This window comes from Nansenia antarctica (assembly GCF_963989245.1).
Source record: "Nansenia antarctica genome assembly, chromosome: 3".
Taxonomy (NCBI): Eukaryota; Metazoa; Chordata; class Actinopteri; order Argentiniformes; family Microstomatidae; genus Nansenia; species Nansenia antarctica.
In genome coordinates, this window is record NC_137688.1 from 10696129 (window position 1) to 10714497 (window position 18369).

The 18369-nt window shown below is 42.5% G+C and overlaps 1 protein-coding gene across 1 annotated transcript in view; it reads left to right on the forward strand.

Annotated features, from left to right (window-relative positions):
* Positions 1-4652: 4652 nt before the first annotated feature.
* tnmd (tenomodulin) overlaps positions 4653-18369 on the forward strand; it is a gene marked incomplete at both ends in the record, with an annotated part of 41904 nt that continues 28187 nt past the window's right edge. Inside the window, 2 exons of the mRNA XM_080525818.1 lie at positions 4653-4700; positions 8056-8190. Coding sequence (XP_080381944.1) covers positions 4653-4700; positions 8056-8190 — 183 coding nt within the window. The remainder of the gene's footprint in view (positions 4701-8055; positions 8191-18369) is intronic.

Consider the following 18369-nt stretch of genomic DNA (forward strand, 5'->3'; position numbering starts at 1 on the left):
CAGATGAAAACAGGCCTACAGCAGTGAGAGTCAGTCCAGTGCTGCTGGAGAGGTGGCCGTGGATGGAGGAAATATGTGGGTGGCCTCCACAGCCTTGTGACTGACTGAGAGAACCTTGACTAGAGATGAGTAGGAGAGAGAGAGAGTGGTGTGGAGAGAGGATTAGCTAAGTTTTACTGTTACTGTGAGAACTGCGAGTTAGGTAGCTGGACAATATTCCTTTTCATGCATGAGTAATATCAAGTGTAGCCATTTATACATAATTTATTTGCTTCTGTGTTTTATTGATTTTCAAATAAGTCTACCTTAATTCCCTTATGGAGGCAGACAGTATATGAACTACAGTATACTAGAGACAAATAGAAATAACACAATATAGAAAAAAACAAAGTACGACAGATGTGCACAGAGACATTGTGATACCGATTGTGTGTGATTCAGGCTTTTGACAATCATTTTTGTTCATTAGCAATGAATTGTAAAAAGATCACACTCTAGCACGCTCTAGCACACCTTAAAAACATCACACTCTATCACACCTTGAAAAAGGTGAAGAAGGTGATCTCCAGTGATGTTGTGGGTATAGAGCTCCGGGAGTTGACGTCACGCAACCCGAAAATCCGAGTAATGGTCCTTAACGCCACCATTTTGGCAGAGTAGAAGCGGTAGTACGAAGCGGGAGAGCGTCCAGTCTTCCGTTATTATGAATGAATTTTGAAACAAATTTTCGCCGATTTCACTGCATAGTGGACATTATTCTCTTGCCGGAGGATCTCTTGCAGTTAAGCAGCCCGGTTTGGTCTCAGATACGTTTGCAGAAGGCCGGCAAATAGGGTTAGCATTAGCTAACGTCAGTCTTAGAAGCTAATGTTATCCAGTCTGTATACAGTATGCTGTGCTCTTACAAATGCCTGTGAGTCTGTTGTACCCTTCCAGTGAACACCTAAACTGTCACCCCAACAGGTGTGACATGCTACTGAGGATGTTCAAAAGTGAAATAAAGCTGATGCTTGTGACATATTCCATGTTTTTTACTGTCCCATGATTCCATGTTTTTGTAGGACACACGTATGCCATGCTCTGAATGCAGACAGCCAAATACTGTGTGGGGTGACTACTGTTAAAGCAATGTTAATGTAAGACAAACTAGAAAGACAACATGTTATAAATTGCACAATGTTGATTTATTCAACTATAGACAATGGGGATTGGTGGGTGAACTCATTCAATGTCACTTCGACTATGCCGTAACATCATGGTACTATAGAACCACAAAGGCCCATAAAACAAGACTCCAGACAGCCCAAAATAAACTGGTTAGGCTTCTGCTAGGCCTCAACCCTAGGACACATCTAACCGCTGCTCATTTTTTGAGCCTTGATTGGCTACGAGTAGTTGACAGAGTGCAGCAGCTTGCACTGGGCCTGGTCTTCAAGATACGCTTCACCACAAAGACACCCAAGTACCTGTCAACATACTTCCAAAAAGTGAACAACGTCCACACATACAATACCAGAGGAAGCTCCACGAACCACGTTCAACCGCGTTGCACCACAAACAAGGGGTTAAACTCGTTTGCAAACTATGCAGTAAAAATGTGGAACGCCCTTCCTATAATCTTAAAGGAGTGCAAAACACTGCCCACCTTCAAAACCACTCTCAAAAAACATTTACAGGAGGCTGCAATCCGTAACTGGACCCTCTAAATCAAAAATCAGATTAAAAGACCCGAACTACCCACTGTACATACTTTGTGTTTTGTCCCCCGCCCCCATCTGTGGTGTATGTCCCCACCTGTCCTACCCGCTGTACATACCTTATGCTTTGTTGTATTGTTCTTCCCATGATGGATGTATGTTTATCTTGTAGATAGTACTAGTTATTTGTCTGTATTATCTTGTAGATAGTACTAGTTTTTTTTGTCTGTCTTACATGTAACGATGAATTGAGAATCAAGGACCCCAATTGAAATAAGCCAGTGGCTTTCTTGGGTTTTTATCCTGTTAGTTGACCTTGTATGTAATATGTACTTTCATGTACCTACTTCTGCAAATCTTCTAATAAAGTTTTCAATCAATCAATCAAACTGATACCTGTGAGAGGACAGGGGGAGCAGACAGAAGGCTACACATCTCTGCTGCTTGATCATAATAAATATGTAGGTGATAGGCACACTGTTTGCTTTACTGACTTATACTGTTTGCTAGGTGAAGCGATTCGAAGTACTATAACTCTGGGTGAGATTAGGCTACATGTAACGGGACATAACGTTACCTAACGTTAACTTAGCCTAGCAGACAGCTAGCTTGCGTTTTCGTTTTCTAATGGATTGAATAGTACGCCGGGGGCGTTATAAGGGTCGGTGATGTTCAATCTATTTAGTTTAGCGATGTAGCGTTCTTTGTCTTGGTCGGTGAAGTGGGACGTAAACTCCGATGGTCTGAAGTTGCCACTGGCGCTGGTGCTGCATCCATTGTTTTCTACTCTGCCAATATGGCGCTGTAAACAACGTTTCGTGACTCGAGTCACGTGACGTCCGGAGCTCTATATAACCTGCATGACAACAAAGGTGTGGTTTTCCCAGTCACAAAGATAGATTTTTTATTTTTTAAATCCCCTTTTTCCAATTTGGAAACTAACTTTGAACTCTTGAACGATTCTCTGCTTGCACAGTACTACTCTTTTGAGTTTTCATGCTCATGCTCAACCCTTTCAGTTGCTGTATCTGAACCGTCAGCAAACATAAAAGATAAGGTCGAGGTAATCAGCAATGGAGCTTCAGTGGGGGGGAGAACATTTTTATTTTCTAATTCTTCAAGGTTTGCTTAGGCTGCTCTGCCCTACTCTAATCTGAGTGTATCTGGTGTGCACTCCACTCTAAATTGCTGTTTATTCTTTTCTATACAGCACGCTCTAGGTTTTGGAGAGACCTCCTCTTGCTCCGAATGCTGCGGAAGGGATGGAGGTGTCTGGTTGCTCAACCCCAGTGCTGACACAACACTATGCCTGAAAGACCTGCTGCTTGATTTAACCAAGCAAAATGTCACAGTAATTGTAAAGATTTATATCAATGGGAAAGCGCTGAGTAAGCCCCACGGCTATCAGATCTATCTGACAGACTTAATGTGTCTTCAGATGTTGCCTGTCACACAAAAGGCTTGCAGCTTGACCAATTTTAGCCTATTTCCTCTACGGTAGTGACCTTATAGTACTCATTCTTTCTCCTTTCTTTGCAGTGTAGGTATATCATGCTACTGGGGTGTTCTTGTTCCTAGCATATTTGAACATCACATCTTCCTCATGAATCATTCAAATCTGTGATTGTCTGATTATCTGATTAATGTACTGTGTGCTAACGTGTGCTATGACAAGAATACAGCATGCTCATACCTCTGATAAGTAACAGTACATTTACTTTAACAATGTTCCCACTATTATCGGTAATTGGCTATATTAGTTTGGGCATGACACCAAGTTGTCAGATAGTGTTCAACACATTGAGCAGCAGCCATTTACTCTCAGACAACCTGATGTCCTCCTCTGCCTAAAAGTTTGGGATTCTGCCATCTCACCCCAGATGTTACACAGCTTCCTGCTGAAGTCACAGTAGCCATAGATCGTAAAGGTGATTAATAGTATAACGTATAGTGTGGCTCTCCATGGTATTGACAAAGAGGAAATGAACTGGATTCTGTTGCTCTGGGATGGAGCATCATGCTGAGTGTCTTTATCTGTGTTTGGCTGGGTTTGTTGATGTGGGCATTTACTTGTGAGAGTGGAGAGGTTTTTTTTTGTCATGCACTTTCAAATCTGTATCTGTCCTTTCAAGATGCAGGATATGGAAAGTTACATTTGTGTATGTGTACAATGCTATCTGGGTACAAATGTACACTCACTGAACACTTTATCAGGAACACTATACTAATACTGGGTAGGGCCTCCCTTTGCTCTCAAAACAGCCTAAATTCTTTGTGGCATTAATTCCACAAGATGTTGACAAAACAGTCCTTTGAGATTCTGGTCCACGATGAAATGATTGCATCACAAAATTCCTGTCGATTTTTCAAGTGCACTTTCAAGCTGTGAAATCTCACGTTCTACCACATCCCAAAGGTATTCTATTGGATTCAGATCCGGTGACTGGGAAGGCCACTGAACGACTTTTGCTTTGTGTCATGGTGCATTATCATGCTGGATGTATCCATTAGAAGATGGCTACATTGTGGCCATGAAGGGATGCACATGGTCAGCAACAATACTCAAATAGGCTGTGGCATTCAAGCGAGGATTGATGGTATTAACAGGTCCAAAGTGTGCCGAGAAAACATTCCCCACACTGTTGCACCACCTGAATGAATGAGAAGGTGTACAGGTGCTCCTAATAAAGTGTTGGGTGTGTGTATCGCAGATATTCCATCCTTTGAAGTGAGAGCAGATCATGGTCTGCTGCAGACATCTGCTTTCCTTAAAATGGGAACGACCATTTTTTTTTGTAATTCCATCCCATCTGAATGCTCCCTCCCCTTTAGCGCACTCCCAAATTACCAATGGAATGAAGTTAGGACTCTTTGCCTTCTAGAGTAGAGACTCAGTCGTTTTTTTTTCCAGGGAAGACAAGAGTATCTGAAGGAATTCTTCTCTGGGCTAGCATCATGGAAAATAGCTCTCAGTCAAGCAGTCAACAGGCTCTATGGAAAGATGTGAGTCTTAATTGCCAAAAGGTTTCTAATTGACCTTTTTTCTACTACGACTGAGTCATGGTTATAAGCAATATTGGTAATAAGTGGTAAACAATTCAATTACTGAACTATTTGGTGATGAAATGCTATGGTAGAGTACTGAATGCAAATGGAATGACATCACGTGCCTTTTGGCTTTTTATGCATTTAAAATGTAATTAGTATTGATTGCAATTAGTATAGATTGAATGTTTTGTGGAGTGACTGATATTAAAAAGTATTTTTTAGGTGTAGATACATTATTATATAGTATAAACATGTTCTAACATTATAATGCCTAGAGTTTAATAATGCCAGAATATTTCTGGTATCATACAGTGGGTACTAAGTCTTCTCTTTGGGATCCCAAATAGAGTGAGGCTGAATATGGGTGGGTGGTTGAGTGCTCTAACATTCATATTTAAAATTTATATTTTCTTCATCTTCCCCTCAACTTGCCTCCTTGGGTCCCTGTTGTGTTTAGTTGCTAAGATCACCTTTACCACTGAGCTTTGCTTTATTACTTAATAACATTTGTTGTCACGTACCGTGAGGTTTCAATACGTCCATCCTTTGTTTGGAGAGCAATTTGTTTTTTATATTATTTATTTTCTCTAGTAGAAAAACATATTACCTAACTTTCCCAGCGGTCTTTCCTTTCTCAGGTAATGTCATGTAGTGTACAAGAATTGTTTACCTGCTTGTAAATTGACTGTGACTTACCATAGACCTCTTAGGTACAGAATTACAATACTTTCAGTACAGGAATGGACATTGTTCGTTTCCAATGCCAGAGTAGGTTATTCGTCCATCAAATTCATATGCGGTAACAGTGAAGGATGTGCTGATTGTTACAACAGATACACTAAGATGTGTGCTGAGGGAATTCATATGATTCGGAAAACACCTGTGGCATTACGTTTCAGAATATTCACATTCTTTTAAGAACGGAAAATAGATGCCCTCCCCTCTGACCCCTCTGACCCTACCTTGGCCTGCCTTGTAGTGGCTGAACCCTGCCTGTGCTTGTTAGCTCAGAAGGCTTCTTCGCTGGGTTTTGGTGTTTATAAAACCGCTCCTCGTCTCCGTCTCTCCCTAAGAACAGCAGGGGGCCTCGGGCATCTCACTGTACAGGCTGAGTCTTAACAGAGGAGGTGCCTGGCTGCTTCTCAAACCCCCCCCATTAACACTGGTCGGCTGGCAGTAGTCTGTGTGTGCATGCACTCCCCCCCCCCCCTTTTTTTTCTGTCTCTCTCTCTTGCTTTCTCTCTTGTGCCCACTTTCACTCACTCTTTCTTTCTCTCCACAACTCTCTTTCTCTCTATTTTTCTCTCCCTCTGTCTCTGTCTCTGTCTCCTGTCTAACTGTGTAATTCATATTCAGTGTGCAGACAGAGCTTTGTCCTATAGTCAAGTTTCCACTGCTTATGCAACCTGCTGGAGGAGTGCAAAGCCAAAAAAGAAAATTCCACGCTGGTTGAAATTATTTGTGTAAGGAATTTATGGGCCAGATGATTATCTGGCCGACATTATCTGCTTCCTATCATACCTTGTGAGTGAACTCAGTTACTTGATGTGTAGAGTTGACCAGTCATGGCCACTGTCTCTATTTTTTCAGCCAAATTAGAAATATATTCTATGTGCATGATAGAAAATACATTAATTTCCTTTTTGTAAATGTTGATATTAAATGGAGGCCTGGCAGGGATGAAAGGCAAATGGAAATCTATGAATCATTATAGCATTATGCATCCGAATTTAGTAATCTCAGAAATGGCTGCATCACATGAAACTGGAGTGTACCTCACATACAATTACCATAAATTAAACATTATGGAAGGCCCCTATGTGACAAGCATTTATGGTGACAGTCACACAATTTCGACAACAACACAGAATGTTTATACTTATAAGCTATCTATGAAGAAAATATAGTTTAGTTAACTACTTATAAACCCTTTATAAATGTGTTTTACAGCAGATAACGGCATACCATAAATGGATACTCAAACTACGGCAACAATTACGGTCACAATAGATGAGCCAAGCTGTTTTATAATCGCCTTAGGAAGCATGAATATGGTCCTGTTCTTTTAACGAACAACATTTCCGCTAATTGAAGTTTGCTCTGTTTTACATATCTTCTTTCTGTTGTCCTCTGAGACCTTCAAAAGCAGTCCGGTGTGAATCGGGAGACTTCATTCGCTCACTTCTGGGGCTTTGGGGGAACAAAAGCCCTCCTTTATTAATTCGTGGCCTTAAGCTCTGGGAATTTAGTCCAGTAGGGAGAGTTTTAATTTGAGGAAAAGTTTAATAGATGTGACCTTTAATATCTCTGCAACACTGGTGTGGTTATTTAATTTGCTCTGAGTAGTATGAGATCAGTCGTATGGTACATTCAGAAAACTCAAAATACAAGGATATGCTTATTGTTGTCTTCATCTATAGCCTACAGGTGTTAATATTGTTCTTCTTGTTACGTCCTAGTTCGCTAGGGAGAAGAAGAAGTAACAAATATTCCAGGTGTTTAAGTAATAAAGATATTTATTACTGGCCAAGACAATTTAAAGTCTTAAAGGTTGGGACGGGCGTCTGAAGAAACTCCTCTCCCCCTGAAGGTAGAGAGCCCCCAGACTCCTCCTCCCTCATCCTTAGCCTGTTCAACCACACCCTTCTCAACCAGTTCCCCCACCAGAAGAAGTTTCAGCTCCTTCTTTGTTACCCTTTTCTCATACGAAAGACCAATATGAGTAGCTATTTCTACCAACTCTTCCTTTTTGCATTCCTCAAGTTGTCCTATAGAGGGCTGGGTCATAAATTGTTCCAATTCAAACTTTTTCGTTGCCATGATGTTTATTAACTATTAATTACCCCAGCCAAATACCTTTTTTAGATCCGGACCCTTTAACGGCGTTAATCCCGGACGAGCCCCCACTTGTTACGTTCTAGTTCGCTAGGGAGAAGAAGATTAATATTATGAGAAAAGAATATAGAGAATATTGCTGGTTTCCAGATCCAGATGTAAGCCTTGTCCTAGAAGACCCTGTTCAATGGATAATCTTCAATGGATTTTGAATCTTCATAATTTTCAATGGAAAATGATTTCCAGTAAAGATGTATGTCCAGGGAACTGCCTTAAGTGCCCTTATACATATCATTCATCATATCATACCATTCCATGCATTACAATGAGCCCATCCTCTGATGTCTTCCTCCACCAGCCTCCGCTGATACACATGAAGATAACATGAGGCTTGAATGCGATTTACATAAACTATTAATAAACTATATTCCTCGGATTACAAACGATTTCCTGTTTTCTTTTTCTTTCTTTTTAGGTTGAGGTTGGAAAAGATAAAAAGAGCAGATACCGCAGCTACCAGCGTGGGGCCCTGATCCTGGGCCTGGTCTTCCTCACGCTGACCCTGGGCATCTTCAGCCTCAGACACTTCTGGAGTCCCAGCCTAGGGAGGGTAAGACCTGGCTCATCTCACCAAGCAGGAGGTCATCTCATGACTAATCATATTGCCTCATGATCAACAAGTGGAGTCATAGTAGAGGTTTCATACTTCTCCTCAAACGCCTTGTCAAATTTGACCATGAAGCAGAGCAGATATCTAGACATGTCGACAACTGTACCAATGCCATGCTGTATTGTATCACTGTATTGCCAAGTGATTGTAATGTACGTTTTTATTGTTATTGTTGTTGACACTGGGTGAAAGACTTACTCAGGTTTTTCCTCGCCAAACCATACTCCAAGAAAATGTGCTTGACAATGGAAAGAGATGGACACACAAAGAACCAAAGGCAACCACTTCTGTCAGTATCACATTACAATGAATTCAATTCTATGTAGGCCATGGAAAAGGCAGCTGTGTTTTGAAATAGGCTATTTTCTCTCTCTCTCTCTCTCTCGATCGAAAAAGTTGTGGCTGTCAAGTGTATAATTTTGAGAAACCTTAGTGTTATATTTTGGCTTAGAAAAGTTTGAAAATCCTGAACTGCGGCTTCATTTATCATTCCATTCCTTTACTACTGTCTAACAGCGGTGTAAACATGTCGCCACATTTCAGGTTACTGACTCCTCAATCCAGCCCAGCTTAATTGCTGTTGACCACATTGGCTACACCAGAACTCAGTGATCTAATTGGAGTAAAGTCTTGTCCCTGCTATTCATCTTGTAAAATCCAATTCAGTCACTTTTGATGGAGAGCTTTTCCTCTGCCTCTTTGCCCACAATCCCCCCCAGGGACAAAAAAAAAGAGCTAATTTGCTCAAGACCATGGCAAAAATACATCAATAATTTCTCTCAAAGAAAATTAGACTGTCTTTGTGTTTCAGGCACTGTTTTCAATAAGAGAAAAGATCTGCGAATGATTTTATTTCTCGAGCAGAATAGTAAAGCTGATATTAGACAGATGATCACAGGCCCACTGACTGAGCTGGTCGAACCCCAATATAAATAGAAAACCGTAGACGTGCTTCATACATAAATGAATGACTGAACATGCTGTGGATGGAGGTCTACTTTGGTTATAAAACCACAATATTGAACTTCAACTGTGCTCTTTGTGATCAGTTTCATTGATGTTAATTCAGGGAGTCAGTTCTCTCCAGCGATGCCTCTTTGGGCGTTTATATTCAAGAGAGAGACCAAAAGCTTTTTTTAGACCAAGTCACCTATGGGAAGGCAGGACAAAAAGTGTCCTCCTCCCCCATCGCTGGAGATGAATCACCTTTGAGCCGTCTTCTTTGTCCTTGTTCAATATTTCATGCCGGAGGTGGAGGAGTCATTATTTCCACTTTAATAAGCTGTGATCACACTCACGTGGCACACATAATGTGTTGATGACAGAGGCTGCCAAGGCGATGGACATCAAACCTGTGGACCCTCATTTCTGCTTTAATAGGGTCTTGAGGGGGATGCCCATTCTCTGGCCTCCATCAGTGAGCGAGATGGAAGCACTTCAAAGCCCAATCACCTGTCTGTCTGTTTGCCTGATGGGAAGCCCCCTTAGACACACCAGCAGTAAAAACAGATAAAAATGTATTCTAGCCTTAGCCTGTCTGGGGAATCGTCTGAAGAGAAGTTTGCACTAAGAAAGTTTGTGTGTGTGTGTGTGTGTGTGTGTGTGTGTGTGTGTGCGTGCACACACACACATACACACACACACACTCAATGAAACCTATATGTGCAACTGTTACAGCTTTAGGCGTCACAACTTCCCAGCTCCCTATGAATATTTCACACAACATTGCATATTTCATGACCCCCTCCTCCGCCTATTAAGTTTGTCGTTTTAAAAACCATGTCCTAATATGAAAAAGATTGTTACTTTTATGGCATTCGCTCTTAGTGGGCTAGGCTACTTGTCTTTTTCCATGTAAGCTCTCATCAATGATTCCCCCTGCGCTCCAAAGCTTTAACCCCTGACAAACTAATTACAAGGCAATACGTCAATAGGGCCGGTGATTGCTTCCGCCCCTCCCTGCTCTAGCAACAGGCTCCAGAACCACCAGTCTCCTGTGCCCAGCTTTACATAAATTGCCATGGAAAGGTAATTTGCTTCGCGCATTGTATTTCAATATGACATGGTAGCCACTTGGGAACTTCTTTTAATTACTTGCAAACATATGTTGTTACAGAGGCTTGGAGAAGATAGTTTGCCATCATTCTTCCTGCCAGCGTGTGTATGTGTGTGTGTGTGTGTGTGTGTTGTGTGTGTGTGTGTGTGTGTGTGTGTGTGTGTGTGTGTGTGTGTGTGTGTGTGTGTGTGTGTGGTTGCGTGTGTGTAGGTTTAAGACTAGCTGCCCACTTCCTACCTTGGCTTACGGCGATGTTCTTTCTAATGTTTACAATGTGCTCATTATTGTTCTGGGCTCCAAACCTCAGAGGGGCGTTTTGACTCCATGTATATTCATTTATTGTTATTACCAATATACATTGGGATGTTATTATAATTATGATTATATTAATATGTAATGGTATTAAGTCTGCCTTGTGAGGAGGTTCATCGCGATAATGACATTGCACCTGTCCTGTAATATACAAGTGTCTATAGAAGGAATGGGCCAAGAGCTTTCCTGGTTTTTATACATTAAGATAGTGCTAGTGTTAGTTTTCATGACTTCCTTGAGTTCTTGAGAGGCCTTTGTGCACATTCATTTTCACTCCTTTTTCTTCTTCTTTTCTTTAGTTTGAAGTTGATGTGTTTAGCAAAATAACCCTCCAAAGTCGTTTCAATGCATCAACAAATTTGTCTGAGATTAACTGTTTTAGAAGCAAACCAGCCACAGATTCATCGTGAAACCAAAGAGCCCATTTTGAATCAGCCACTCCCGAGGATCCCAAATAGCTCACAGGTGCTGTTGGACAGTGTGGTGAAATTACCTCAGAAACACTTGAGTGTCAGGCCAGAGGGAAGAGCTCCATTATTCAAGCTGAAATTGCATTGCTCACCTTGATGCCTCGGCCCTGCTCCCAAAGCAGCAGCCCCTCTCTCTCTGCCCCTGACCGCCTCTTAAAGACTTCAGTGTCAGGAACGGGGCGGCTTAATGAACAACGTTGCACCTGCTCTCCTCTAATGGTCACAGGTGCAGAGCTTTTCTATGACCCTCCTGAGTTTGTTTATTTACCGCTCATGTCCTGTGTCTGTCTCAAAGTCCCCTTGGCGGCCCGGAGTGTCACAATAAGAGGAGGGGAGGGATAGGGGAGGGAGGGAGGGGGGGGGATGCTGCTGTTGGATCATGACATCATCCTATCACCTTGTCACATTCACACTCACACCTTCTTGTTCCTATTTCAGGAGAGGGGGGGGGGGGGGGGAGGCAAACTCTATGCTGCAATAGAGAGCCTCTCCTGTTCCTAAACCCTGTGTCTTCAGTCGTGTGGAGGAATAATTATTCTAATGGAGTAGTCGGTCGTGCCTATCTGAACAGCTGGTTTAGGCAGGGACCCTCTGGGAGTCTGTGCCTACAGCCTGTAATCTTTTCTGATTTTACATGTCAAGCTCATTCATTCATTAAGAGCCCTGTGTCCACTTCTTCAGCCTCACTGTGGCGCCGTGCTTCCCCGTGCTCTCTCATCCTAAGATGATTCATTATGCCTTCTACCAGGGGAGCAGAGAGGAAGAGGAGGTGAAGAGGGAGGGAGGGAGGGAGGGAGGGAGAGAGGGAGGGAGGGAGGGAGGGAGAGAGGGAGAGAGGGAGAGAGGGAGGGAGGGAGGGAGGGAGGGAGGGAGGGAGGGAGGGAGAGAGGGAGGGAGGGAAGGAGGGAGGGAGGGAAAAACAAGAACGAGTTGCTTAAACCCTGGCCAGCCAAGTGCCTGCGGTAGGGGCTGTGTTGTGAGTTATGAAGGCGGCGCTGTGGCTGGGGCTTGTTGCCTGACTCCGGGACAGGAGCTGATCTACAAAGCACGCTGGGAAGCAGGAGAGCACTACTTCGGGGGCAGGAGTAGAACACTGCAAAGCATGCTGGGGACACTCATTGGCCGTGTGGCATTTCAGTGTATCTCTGCATCACCTTCTGAAAGCGAGAGTGAAGAAAAAGTGCCATGTACAGTATTAGCATTTGAAAGGCCGGCAATTTACTTCCCAATCCCACCAGCATCTCGTGAGTGACGTTTTGCATAATACAGTTGGTAGATTCAGAGGTACTGTGGGGCTGGCGGTCTGTCTCCTTCTCCACTCTCCCCTTTCTCCGCTAGCTCCTTTGCTCCCTCCTAGTCTATTCTTCTCCCCTCTGTTGTGGTATTCTTCTCCCCCTCTGTTGTACAATTTCAAATGTGATAGCACTTTCATATCCTGTTTCACTATCCCAGTTAGTCCAGTCCTCTGGTCCTGTCACACTGCATTCTGGGCCACACTGGTGAAGTGAGGAAGAGCGAAAACTCCAGCCCACAGAAATGGTAAATGGACTGCACTTACTGTACTATATAGCGCCTTATTCCAAAGCGCTTTACAATGGCCTCTCATTCACCCATTCACACACACATTCACACACCAATGGCGACAAGCTACCATGCCAGGTACTGGCCCGCTCATTGGGAGCAATTTGGGGGTTCGGTGTCTTGCCCAAGGACACCTTGACACGTGGCCAGCCGGGGATCGAACCGCCGATCTTGCGATGATGTATTTATATCTCAGCATCATCCACACCCAGCCTCACAAGGGTCAAACTTTACATTCAATTGACTCTATACCTGTGTGATACTGTATCTCTGTAATGACTCTAGCAACAACATTGTAGTATGATATTTCTAAGAAAGAAACGTTATGCGCACTGCTGTATTGAATGCTAAGAACAGAATGAAAAATAGAAAGCACTGTTGTACTGACTATAAAAGATGTACAGTAGAATATGTTTTGCACAGTGACAAAAACATATCACTTATATAGATATGACAGTTATCAACCTTTCGCCTGACCTCACGTCTTGTGCTTTTATCAGTTGTATGTCACAACATTGCTACAGTACATGCGGTGCAGCAGCTCTTTGCCCGCCAGATGTTCTTTGCGTTGTCAGTCAATGTTAATAAAGCTTTGTGGAGATCGCGTTAATTCAGAGATGAAATATTAAACACAGGAAGAATTGGCATCTCCCTCTGTGACACAAACCTGTTTTAATTTACAGCAGGTGAAGAGAAGGCTGCCCACTGCTGCTCTCACGCTCTGGTTTGATGACACCCAGTGTAGTTTGATACATAGCTTTGTCCTAATCAACCACTTAAAAGTACATGTCAACAAAAATATTTGAAATTGTTATTTGTAATTATAACTTCGCTTTCCTTTAAGGTCTAATGACATTTTTACTGCCCCTAGAAAAACAAAGAAGACATCCTCGAAGTCAAGCTTCAGATCTGGGTAATAAATAAAACATCGCACGGCGGAGGCAGCGGAGCAATCTCAGCTACAAACGTCTTTAAATTGATTATTGCATAATTCATCTTTGCAATATGCTGCGTAGAAGGCAAGCTGTCGTTTTAATCGCGTGAAAACCAAACAAAGCATTGTATTCTCACCCGCTCTAGGAACCCGCAGTAGTATCAATGCAGTGCGGTAGGATGATATCGGCGTGCCATGTGTTCCCTGGCTCTGTCCTTGGTCTGATCTTGTGCTTGGTGCAGTGTACTGTAGCTAGCTGAAAGGAGAGGAAGCCTCTGATGCAGGAAAACAAGTGGCCCTTGACTCTATCACAAAAACAGATCTCATTTCCTTGCGCTGCATCATGAAAGGCCACAATATCCTCCTGCCAGGTAGTGGAATAAGACTCAGTCACAGATCAGGTCGGACAGACTTCTTCTGGTTCCACTACTTCTGCAGCTTCCGAGTCAGATCAATCAAGAGTCAAAAGTTAAGGAAGCTGTATACAGTTCTAATAATATCACCTCTATCAAACTGATCTCAGACCCCTCACATCCTGTGTCCTCCATCCTGAGTAGCAGCTTCTTCCATCAAGTAGACGCTTCAGAGTCCCCAGGTGTGGGCTTAACCGCTTTAACAACACCTTTGTCTCCCTGCCATCAAAGCCCTACATGTCAAGTCAGCCAGAGGGAAACCCCAGTAACGCTACTTTTAATTTGTTATTTTAATAATTAAAAGAAAATGTATTTGGACTGTATACTGTGTACAGTTTGGTTCTTTCACTGTGCTGTGTTCAACAGTGTGCAATTGTTGTTGTTGTTGTTGTTGTTGTTGTTGTTGTCGTGTGTATATGTGTCCAAGAAAGATTTCCTTCAGGACATTTAAATCCTATCTCTTCTTATCTATCGTCTCTGATCTCAACATAGAGAAATATATCCGAAATGTCATTTCGAGTTCTGAAAAGGTGACAGGACAAGATGTTCCCATTTTGCTACTATTGAGCATAAATAGCACTTGAAATAGGTTGACAGACGAAGTGTGTTTGTTTGCACTGAGGACAGTTGCGATCTTTTGCACTTCTTCTCCAGTCAGACTTAATGGTGATAATGGCTCATATTAACTTCTAATAACAGTCTGCATCGTTGACAAAGTAACCAAATACATAGTTTAGAACTCGTCTCTCTATACCACTGATGCAGATGGCAAAATAAATACGACTTGCAACTTGGCAAAGTCAATCAAAGCCTGTCGCTGCTCTCACCAAAAGTTACTTTATCTACTGGCAGTAAATATGAGACTAGTGATTATAGGAGAGTAATAGAGGTGAAATGGGATAAAGTGTAGAGTAGGTTATAATGACACAGTAACATCAATATGTGTCCATGTGTCAAAGTAGTTTTGGAGTCTTGGCATAACACCTAATGGGTTCATGGAAAATCACACAACATTATGCCTCTTAGAGTACCGGTATATGCTTTCAAAGTCCATGCAAGTCAGAGACATGATTATTTTGACACCATTTATATTGTCGCATAACCTGTTCATTCAGCTCCAATCAGTGGAAAATTGCTCACTCATCTCAGCCATTTCTTACTAACTTTGTTCTGTTAAGCACTCTGCATTGACAGACTGCCACACACGTCATTCAAAAGCTGAATCGGCCAGTGACAAGCTGTGAAAATTCGAAATAATTGATTGATTACACAACAGGTAATTTCAAAGTCCATTTGCCGGGACCTGGTCGGCCTAAGTGTAGGTTATTATGATACATATACAACACAGTCATTCAACAAACAGTATGCCCAGCTCTCTCAGTAAGTTTCAACTTCTAAACCAATGGGTGTCAAACCCAACATGACCCCCCTGACACCTCATAGCACCTACTGTAGGAGTGTTGGGTTCCCAGTGCCACGCACTCCCCGAAAGAAGGCCAAACTAGTGTTGACTGCCCACCCACGGATCCAGGAGCCATGGCAACAGATCAGGGAGCCTCACCAGCACCAGTAGCCTCACAGCCCTCTGTGTCTGCATCATACAACGATTTCCCTTTTATTGGATCTTCAAGGCAGCAGCTTGATGTAAACAACGTTTAAACAATTATGAGCCTGCAAATCTCCTAGCCATCTCTGAGGTGCTTCCCCAACAGTCTACCATTTCCCAGGTATTGTAGCTTACTACAGAGCTAATAAGACTATTGTGAAATACAATCCCTACAGGATCCACTGTGCTGAGAATGTTGATTCCATCATGACCATAATAGGAGATCGAGATGCTATTATGATACTGTCTGCGGCTCTCTGAATTCAACTCAGTGATTCGGACTTAATCAGAACAGTGGAGTGGCTATCCATTTTCAGAGTGAAGGCTGTTTTGACAGTGCAGTGGTGTCTACAGTATGAAAGTTAAGCTGTATTGCCTTCAGTGCAAGATTGCAAAGTTGTTGTGATACACATGGCAAGTATCAAAACAAGCCTTGTAACTACTCTACAGCTGTGCTGCAATAAAAAGGGTAGGTTTGGGGCACTAACAGACCTATAATGTTACAAGTCTGCCAGATAATGAAAAAGGAACCAAGAAATGATGTGGTCGTCCTTCTGAAACCACTGAAGTTTAGTCTGTCATGACTATAGCCTGCACTTTCATATGCTTCTTTGATAGATAATTTTTCTTTTAATGGCGTCGAAACTTTTCCGGTGCTCATTAGCCACTAATGCTGTTAGCGTCTGGCCATATCCCTGTGCATCTATCTAAACGATCCAAAATACAGCCTTACAACACTCACAAGCTGTTACTAAATGCTACTTAGCTGTGGGAACACAGAATGCACTCTTGTGGATTTATAAAAATGTGTTACAACTGAAAACTAACCAGAGCCACGGCGAGACATTATCTGCAACAGAAGTGACCTCCCCAATGGCCGCCAGGCTTATCGTTCAGTGGCTGGCGCTGGCGCAGACGTTCCCCTCAATATTTGGTCTTGCAGAGACTGTCTCTCATTCATGGAGATGCATGAATCTTAGGGGGATGCCTTTGATGAATATTTCATGCTACTGCCCTTTTATTACAGAAAATTGGCCGTATTCAAACAGTAGGAAATGAATTCAGATGAACAATCAGCAACAGGATTCTTTCAATGTTCCTCACAAGGAAGAGGTACTCCTCAGTCTATCACAGGGGCAGAAGAAAGCCAGGGAGAGAGAGGGAGAGAGAGAGATATAGATAGATAGAGACAAGTGACAGAGACAAGGTGAGATGGAGTGAAAGGGGTAGAACCCCTTTGTGTCTTTCACCTTATCCATTTTATTTTTAAACTTTTTCGTTGGTTCTTACCCATTCCAGCACAGCGATATCAATCACAGGAGCAGGCTAGTGGAACTTGGGGGTGTTACGTCATTTACAATGTCCTGAAAGGGTGCTTTTGTCCTGTCTTTGAAAGACCCTGTGAAAGGCCCTCGGAGAGATGGGAAGGGTACGTAAAGATTGCAGGTAGAGAGAAAGGTCACACATGGCTGTGCTAAGGTGTGATTATGTGATCTGTCTAACCTTACAAAACATTAAAGGGATAGTAAAACAGTGGACCAGAACCCATAGCCCACCCCGACAACAAGTGAGTATTTACAGTAAGAGAGATAGGGGCCTACAGTATGTAACTTGGGGTTCATATGAGATTCTCCTCTTCTATCTTAAAAATAATAATAATAATAATCTCAAACTGAGTTAGATCAGAGAGGTATAAGCCAACTGTAACGCAGTTACAGATTATTTCAAGGAAATACAATAGTCCCTGGACTGCAATGCAAAATTAACTAGTTGTTCTCTTTTGATTCTTGTAACGATCATAAAAAACAAACAATGCTTCAGACAACAATGTGTCCCAGTGCCTGAGTTTGCCTCACAATAGTGTTCTGACCGGAGGACGCAATAGCTCCCCAGACTCCCTCACTGTCCCCTCTCCTGAACGTAGCTCTATTACGAGCACAGTAGCTCGTATCAAAGTGATTTATTGCTAGAGAGAGCTCAAGTTGTTTAAAATGGCTGGTGCGATTAGTCATATATGCGTCGGCGGTGAAAAAAAGCCGGGGACCAACGGTGCTCCGACAAATTAACAGCAGCTGCAGACGGTAGTCGACCACGGCAAGGTGGTCAAACGTGGCAAGCGCTTGAGAGTCACTGGGGAACAAGGAGAAAAAGTGGGTCATTAGATTCCTTTCAGGAAAAGAGAGAGGAAGAGGGGAGGAACTGCATGTCTGCAGACCCTACAGTGAAGCTAGAAAACGATTTGATTTCATCAGTATAACTACATATTATAATTATAATGATCGTTTCTGGAATTTCTGTTGAAATACCTCTTTGTAACCCTACAATTATGCTCCTAAAATTCCACACCGCATAATTTGCTGTCAGGTATTTAGATGAAGATCGAGCATATCCAGTAGTAAACCCTTTCAAGGTTCAGCTTGAAGTGTTTTTTTAGGTAAATTCCCCAAATCTCTGTTGCCCTACAGCATTTGAGCTTTCCAGAGTAAATGTCACATAGCACAAATTGAAATAGTCGTTTTTGTATGATTTCCAAAGATCTGCCTCCATTAAACTTCTTTGGAGTTCCTAAAATTCCACCGCTGCATTTCAACTAACCTATGAATCAAATTGAACTTTCTCAAGGATTGAATATACTTATAGACACTTAGTAAATCACATAGCTTTAATATGAGTGTCTAGACTTTCTCTGAATAGAAAGCTGCAGAGAGCTTGCTATACAGTAGTGTTCAGGGTTCAATGGAGTCCAG